At 35.3% G+C, this 7,749-nt stretch overlaps 2 protein-coding genes across 6 annotated transcripts in view; one reads left to right on the top strand and one right to left on the bottom strand.

Moving 5' to 3' along the window:
* Positions 1-529: 529 nt before the first annotated feature.
* LOC112556784 (ras-related protein Rab-11B-like) lies at positions 530-5,078 on the bottom strand. Of its 4 annotated transcripts, none has more exons than XM_025226153.1 (7): positions 5,019-5,078; positions 4,392-4,468; positions 3,716-3,827; positions 2,386-2,469; positions 1,799-1,992; positions 1,587-1,667; positions 530-849 (listed from the first exon to the last, which is right to left on the bottom strand). In XM_025226153.1, exons 2-7 carry the CDS (start codon positions 4,432-4,434, stop codon positions 719-721), a joined length of 645 nt encoding a protein of 214 aa, XP_025081938.1. In that variant the 5' UTR covers positions 4,435-4,468; positions 5,019-5,078; the 3' UTR covers positions 530-718. The 4 variants fall into 4 exon arrangements, with proteins under 4 accessions (XP_025081938.1, XP_025081939.1, XP_025081940.1 ...); XM_025226154.1 differs by having other exon boundaries at positions 5,015-5,068; XM_025226155.1 differs by having other exon boundaries at positions 4,912-5,037.
* Positions 5,079-5,286: 208 nt separating this feature from the next.
* Positions 5,287-7,749, top strand: part of LOC112556738 (centrosomal protein of 78 kDa-like) — an 87,455-nt gene continuing 84,992 nt past the window's right edge. The window contains exons 1-2 of one of the 2 annotated variants that reach the window (XM_025226025.1): positions 5,287-5,463; positions 7,181-7,348. In XM_025226025.1, coding sequence (XP_025081810.1) covers positions 7,197-7,348 — 152 coding nt within the window. In that variant the 5' untranslated portion in view covers positions 5,287-5,463; positions 7,181-7,196. Of the gene's footprint in view, positions 5,464-5,554; positions 5,631-7,180; positions 7,349-7,749 lie in introns of those variants that run through there. The other variant, XM_025226026.1, reaches the window with a different exon arrangement.

The following is a 7,749-nucleotide window of genomic DNA, read 5'->3' as shown; positions in this document are numbered from 1 at the left end:
CATCCGTGGTGTCAGCAGAGATATGAAAATTTCTGGGGGGAGGGTGGTAGGGGTTTGGGGTCCTCTAAAATCCTTACCAGTAGAAAGATACGGAGTTAATAGTGGACACTTGGTGGCACACTTGTTAAAGTGCCTATTACTACAACAGTGACAATTGCATGCTGTGGGTTAGAATCTTGGCTCTTACAGACATATGCATGTGACACCTGTTTTTATATTAATTTTGCCACTCGCAGTTTACAACAAATAAACATAAATGTAAGATGCAACAAATAAACTTGCGTAGTGTGTTTTCCTTCCCATTTTTCCTGCTCATACATTAGCAGCAAAACTTTTAAAAACTCTTAGGTGAGAAACCAACATCTGAGAGTGTTCTTAAATACTTAGCTTTCTTGTTTTCCAACGTTATAGACACCTCACACATAAACAACCAAAAGAAAAGAACACCTTTGACACAGTCATGTTAAACAATTTCAAGAGTAAAGGAATGTTGTAACAAGTAACAATTATATGAAAAAGATTTTTTTAAAAAAACCCACCTGACCGAATCTAAATAACTCTAAAAAATGTCAATTTTTGTCAACAGATTTTTAATTTTTGAAGTCTAGAACAAACAGCATAACTATAACTATATACAGCTATTTCAATTAATCTCTATAGTATCAATTACACCATGCACACACTCATCAGAGATCAAATTTATACAAATATTTATATGTTAACAAGCACACCCTTCTTGAACTTCCTCTGGTCTTGTTGGAGGCAGATCAGGACCCTTCAGATCTCCACTGTTGCCAGTCTGAGATAGGGGAGGTTTCCCTTGCTCATCAACCTGGGTCTTGAAAATGTCTAACAAAAAACAAACCCCAAGTAAAATAAGTTAAACATATTTTGATAAATAGACTATGGAAGCACATGTAAATATAGTTGCAGCCAGAAAGCGTATTTCTAAAAGAGACCAATACATTAGCAAAACTTGAAAATAAACATTAAACCTGGCACTAAAATGATAACATAGTGGTTTTTTAAAGTGTCAGCCTCATTGATAAATGCAAGTACAGCTACACTGAAGTCCTTGCCAAAATATAATTAAAATGACATCCTTGTAAATTCAAGCAGCATCTGAATACTCTAGAAAACAACAAGCACCTATTGAAATAATGTGCAAGACAAACCAAAAGAACCCACAAGCTGTCAAATGGAAAAAACTTAACTTCAATCACTTAATCAAGGCTCTAAAAATTTTTTAAATCACTTTCAAAACAGCTTCAAAGTTATTTGACTCGTCCTATAGAGTCAGCACCCACAGAGGCAAACATCTTCACAGCTACAGCTTATATGCATTGATTCATCTGTACTGAATGAGTTGCATGCATAAATAGGACCTTCTGATAAATGTAAAATAATAAATAATTATGTTATGCATTAAAAATATTACTCTACCTCTGCGTGTTTAAAGAGGTAGTCGAAATTTATGCTAACTCTTAAATGGAGAAAGATAATCCATTAGTGTTCATTTCTCTGTGTGTTTGTGCGCACAAGTGAGAGAATGCATATATTACGAGCGTAAAGATCTTCTTACTTACCAACAAGTAGGTTGTTGAAAGCTTCCCCAACATTTGTTGAATCTAAAGCTGATGTCTCAATGAAGGAAAACCCACTTTTCTCTGCAAAAAAGAGGGAGATAAAATTGATTAAATCTTCTTGCTATAAATAAATCTTCCTACATAACCTCTTGATTTCCCTTATTTTGTTGACTCGCTGTATTATCTAGGATGAATGTTCCTGCTCATCTCACCAGCGAGAGTCCTGCCTTCATCCGTAGTAATAGCTCGAAGGTGTCGAAGGTCAGTCTTATTGCCAACCACCATGATGCGGACATTAGCTTCAGCATGCTCTCTGAGCTCATCAAGCCACTTGTCCAGATTGAAAAACGTCTGAGGTTTGGTCAGATCATACACAACAAGGGCACCCACAGCACCACGATAATACCTACAGACGACATCAATAATTACAGGTTTTAAAGCATGTTTTTTTCTCTTTTATTGAAAAAGAATGTTATCTAACATAGTATGATCACTTGGAGTTGTTATGTCATTTATTTCAATAGTGCCTCTGAAGTAAAGAGCCATCCTAAACTCTCCACAACTCCCAAACCCAATCATCCTAAGTCTTGTTCTATTCGTGAACAAAGGATCTGAGTTTATATAAATGTGAAAACTGCTTTCTTATAATAAATGATGCTGACTTTAAATATAGATATATGACTAAAAACCAGATTACAGGGAACAATACAGATATTTACGATTAACAATGGTATAAAACCATAAATTTATAAAATTGCAAATATAAGTCTTTAACATAAATGGTTATTTGTAGTCTTACACGCTTGTGATGGCCCTGTATCGCTCCTGACCTGCAGTGTCCCAGATCTGTGCCCGCACCATCTTGCCTTTAATGTTGACATTTCTGCAGGTTGTACAACACAAATTTTTTTAATAGAAGAAAGAAATGTTTATTTTCAGGATTAAAATCATATTATAGTTGTGGTACTTTGTTTCTCTTTCATAGATAATAAATATGCCGCAGGAACTAAAAATCTAGCTTATATGCTGCAAGCAGCAGCCCCTTGGTGATTTTTCAATATATGTAATATGAAGTATGCTGAAAAGTCATGTATAGACTGTAAAGCAAATTTAAAAAAAACTGTTTAAACAATAAGGTATAAAAAGATGATAACAATAACACTTCACAAAGCTGACCATTAGTTATAAACCCTTCATGTTAAAAAGGAAAAAGGAAATGTAAACTGGTGATAGAAAAAGAGAACAAGACGGACTGCACGTCTGATTTGTCCCAGCTGCATCTGACTGCTATCACCACTATTTAGGCACTTAAATCATTCGCCACGCGTAGTACGCGGTTGCGCGACAGCGCTTCTGGTCACAGCCCACGCGTCGCCGGTATCTGTACTACGCACTGTTGTACCACAGTAGAGTCTTTCGAGTGTTTAGTTCTGTGCGTAAATGAACGAATACATAAGGGGAGAAAATACGGGAACCTTAAGGAATTGTTCCTCTTTCGATTACTTCCCTTTAAAGTCTGAAAAAATCAACCAATCAGGTATTTTCTCCATGTTAAAACCACGCGAAGGTTTGTTTACTTCAGCGCCATTTTGACATTCGTAGCAGGTTACTCAATTCGACGTGGATTTGTACTCAAACAACCGAAAATGAGAAGAAAACAGTAAGTAATATTAAAATTCAAAGGTATATTCTCATTAAATATATGCCTGTTTTGAGCTTTTGTGTGTGTATATATTTTATAAATATTTTTTCTGACTGTCGAACTTTTGACCTACGGCCCCATTTTGTGAGTTCTCGGTCCGATACAGTTACAGTCTTTCAGTTGATTTTACTACAAGACAACAAAACGTATATTTGTTAAAATGTACACCACGTAAATCTATTTTAAATGATCTTTAAAATGGAGTACCACACATAATTGTTGTTAATGTAGGATATTAAATATAATTTTTTTAAAAATACCAGTCGAGATTTCATTCGCGGTCATTCTCTGCTGCGTACACCGGGGTCGAACGGGCTACCGCAGCGCCGTATTGAATGAGTTAAATCCTTTCAGTATGATATAGATTTGTAAGTTATGACCATAAAGAGTCACAAAGTTCATAAAAACTAGGGAAGGAAGAACATACCTTGTAGCGAATTCAACCCCTATTGTACTTTTGCTTTCAGCATTAAACTCATTCCTTGTGAAGCGAGATAACAGATTTGTCTTTCCAACCCCAGAATCACCAACCAGCACCACTGCAATTTCAAAATATTTATTTTCAAAATAGTCATAAGCTTTCAAAATAATAAGAAGGCTTGCATAGTGCTGTATATATGCAAGTGCTACAAAGAGGAACAAATTTCACAATAAACAATTGAAAGGAAATGCATATCAAACACCAAACCAAAGAAACTATTGAAAGTCAGCACCCAGCATAGTAATCCACTCAGTAGTGGTCATGTGTATTACATGGTATGCTTAGAAAAGTTACTGCATACTTTTTATGAAGTATATTTCAACATAGTCTGTATTTTCATAAATTATAAATTCCACCTAGATGCAATGAGAGTTAAGAAAGTTTTTGCTTCAGCTTTTAGGCTGATATTATATTTTTTCTTTAAGTTTCTACTAATGGTATAGACTTGAAATAATGTCATACTGAAAACTTTCCAAGTTGATCTTTAGCAAAAAAAGAAACATGGTTGAAATGCCTTCCTAATAAATATTTTCAATGAAAATAAAATTGGTCTTCTAGTATCCAATGCAGAATCACAAATGCTATAAGCCACGCTAGCTTTGAATGAAAGGAACATCCATACCTTTCCAAATGTAATCATACTGATCATCTGCACCTGTAGACATCTTGAAGAACAAGAATAATCGCTGTAATCAGAGCCTGCAAAAATTTAAACAATTAAAAGAAGTTTGCCTGATCTTATCAAATATTTGTCCAAGTGATAAAATATTTAATGTTAAAGTCTTCTGTAAATTCGTTCATCTGAGTTTTTGAAGTATATAATTTGTAAAAAAAAGCAACACCGTGATTGTCTTATCTGTGCCTTGGTTTGACAACTTCTACTTTCTTATGTTCTGAATCCATTGCACGTCTAAACATTGGCATTTGTAAATTCACGAAAACACGAGATGCGTGAGATGTGTTTCTTAAACTCTTGAAAAGCTTGAGACAAGAAGAAGTACTAACATAACATTAAGAAGACATCAATGAAGTGGATTTATGTACATATTTTTTTACAAAATCAGATGGTTTATGACTAACACTTTTTCTGACAAATGAAATAGTTTTCAGTCCTTTCGATGAAAAATAAATGGCTTGCATACCTGTGTTCTAAACCTGAAAACACTATTCCGTATGTTTTATTTCTTATATAGCATAGAAATATGAGTAATTATGCTAAAAATGAACACTAAGTAATCCTTTTACCAACTTGGAAAGTTTCAGTTCAGCGGAAGTCACAAATCATAACATACCCGCTTCGTCACTTCCTAAAGTGACCCAAAGAAAAATAACCATCAATTCTGGATGCATATTTTCGCTTTGTAAGATTCTGATTCCCCAAACTAATAAAAATTATACTGTGGAGATATTATTTATGTAAATAATAATAATAATAAGACCTAAATGGTGCTAGTAAAAGACAAAGATAGTAAACTATGATGTCATCAATTTGTGTGCTATATTGTCACCCATTAGTTCTATAGCAAAATGCCCTACGTCATAAGTATGGCGCCAGTTTACAAGTTTGTGGTAACACACAAGTGAGGGATAGACGCCAAAACAAGTCCATTATGCTGTGATTAAGTCTCTTTCATCATACCCTGCTACAGATTTTAAAGAAGAAGATAATTTTTGGAAAAGAATTTTGTCGCCAGGTTGGTAAATTTTAACCTCTGGTAAAACACGGAGGTTGTTTACACGAGTTTGCATGCTGCGACATGCCTAAGAATAGAGTGAGGATTTGATGAGTGACAACTCAGGGAAGTACTGAGTACCTCACTGCGATAGAATTATTACATTTTTCTAGTCGCAACTTTCGTTGGTAGGTTAAAATAAACAAAGTATTTTCTACAATCTCCAGCTGTTATTTTGTTAGAAGCAGCGATATCATGAATTATTGTTAGATTTCTTTAATAATAATATGTTTAGTTATATAGCGCATTTCCCCACTATTAAAGATGGGCTTTACTAAAAATTAAAACACACAAACATAATAATGGATTCTGGTCTCAAAACCAATCACTGAAAAATAGTCGAATTCTAGTAGTTAAATCATCATGTATGTTTTACAATCACTGAGAAATAGCCAGATTCTGTTCAAGAATTTCCGGACTGAAATACTGGAGGCAACCATCGTATGTTGGGGTAGCGATAGGCTGTTCACAACCACTGGCCTCCTAAGACTGTGGAGAAAGAGCTGTAGAGGCCACGCTATCTCTATACACAAGATACATGTGACCGCTAGCTCCTGCAGATCATTGTGAAAACGGGCATGCACCAGGTCAGGGCAAGAACCATAGTCCATAATAGGCACAACTGTCCACAGTAATGTGGGAAAACAGTCTCTCATGTTGTAGCTGCTTGGTTAATATAAGTTCTTTCTGTACATAAGAAAACTCATGATCTAAGTTGTTTAGATCAATCCATTTAACAGCCACCTGCAGTCCTGTTGGCGAGTGCTGAACTAGATGCACTCTGGCTATATCTTTGTGACCTTTGCCTATTCCTGTATAAAGCTGATAGACACAGACCACACTGTCAAACTTCATGATGACCATTTCTTATGACGATGACTCATTGATGTTGAGGTTAACCTTCACCTTGTTTTCTGCCAATGGTGAGGAGGTGATGTCGTAAGGCTGACTTGCTGGTGGAGAATCAGACAACTGATATTTGGACAAGCACAATGCTTTGTTACTGTTTGTCTGACATAACTTTTGTCTGTCTTGACATAAAGCGTCCTAAGATATTCATTGTGATGTAGATTGTTTACTTATTGTATTGTCCGCTATTAACATAGTTTGGTTTATAATTAAAGTATGTGTGTGTTTGTGTATGAGTGAGAGAGAGATCAGTGCCATCTTAAGTTAGAGCCCCCATGTTTGTTTGGTGTAGTATGTATTTGTCATAATTTCCCAGTTTCTTCCTCCACTCTGCTCCCAGCATCTGGAGCTAGATGTAACATTATTACTTAAAATCACCATGCATAAAAAAATAAGCAGGAGCAATGTAGACCTACTACATATAGACTAGTGCATTCATGTAGTCATAATAAATATTCCTATCAGATTTGATAGTCAAACACAACCACATAGAAACACTCACATCTTCGCACTTTATTTTATTTATGATACTCTGATATCTATAAACATATATAGATATGTGTTATAAAATGTAAATATGTGCGTGAATTGACTCACAGCTGTGATCAAATCTACTTGTTTTAATTGGTAAATGGTGTAAATGAAGGCCCTAATAAAAAATTCAGTGCCATAAACTTTAAGCTAATAATTATATTCATATTAACTTAGAAAACATTTTTCTCTTTATTGAACTATATATATACACTATTATGCCATTTCTCACTTTCAGATCATAACACTACATCATGATTGAGAGTGTGCAAGCACGGCAACGAGGTGCTTATGACTTTGAGAGTCACTATAATAACCTCTGTGCTCTTCAGGATTCTGTGCCCCTTCCTGCTGTCAAGGCTCATTTGTCTTCTGGTGTTTTGGATATTAATGCAGACAGAGTCAGGTAGCTTGGATTAGTAATTTAATGGTTCAGGTTTATTTTTGATACAAATGCCTAGACTGGTAGCACACATGATACCATGTTAAGTTGCTAGAACAGGGGTTTTGGATGCAATCCAATTGTCCATGGGAGGAGCGGAGCAAAGCAGTTTGAACAGAGGGGAGCGGAGGTTGGAGTCATGTGCCATAAATGAAATGCCTTTAATGAGCCATGTGTCAGGAATATTTCAGTTTATTGCATTTCCATCTTTTTGTGTAAGCAGTATGAGACACTGATTGCAGAGATCTGCACTATGATGGCATAAGACTGAGTTTTCCTGTAGACAGTTTTATAAAAAGAGAGAGAGAAAGAGAAAGCATATGTTCAGTTTTCAACATGGCTGAAAAACTGTAAAAGCAAGTGGT

The sequence above is a fragment of the Pomacea canaliculata genome, linkage group LG2 (assembly GCF_003073045.1).
Source record: "Pomacea canaliculata isolate SZHN2017 linkage group LG2, ASM307304v1, whole genome shotgun sequence".
Taxonomy (NCBI): domain Eukaryota; kingdom Metazoa; phylum Mollusca; class Gastropoda; order Architaenioglossa; family Ampullariidae; genus Pomacea; species Pomacea canaliculata.
This window is presented reverse-complemented; position numbering and strand designations above follow the sequence as displayed.

What these genes read in the sequence shown, in the direction of transcription:
- LOC112556784 (XM_025226153.1), bottom strand. Translation starts at nt 4,434, where the DNA reads ATGTCTACAGGTGCAGATGATCAGTATGATTACATTTGGAAAG. An exon ending in GTATGATTACATTTGGAAAG is followed by an intron (nt 3,828 to 4,391) that starts GTATGGATGTTC and finishes TTGAAATTGCAG; the next exon opens with TGGTGCTGGTTGGTGATTCT. An exon ending in TGAAGGCAGGACTCTCGCTG is followed by an intron (nt 1,668 to 1,798) that starts GTGAGATGAGCA and finishes TCTTTTTTGCAG; the next exon opens with AGAAAAGTGGGTTTTCCTTC.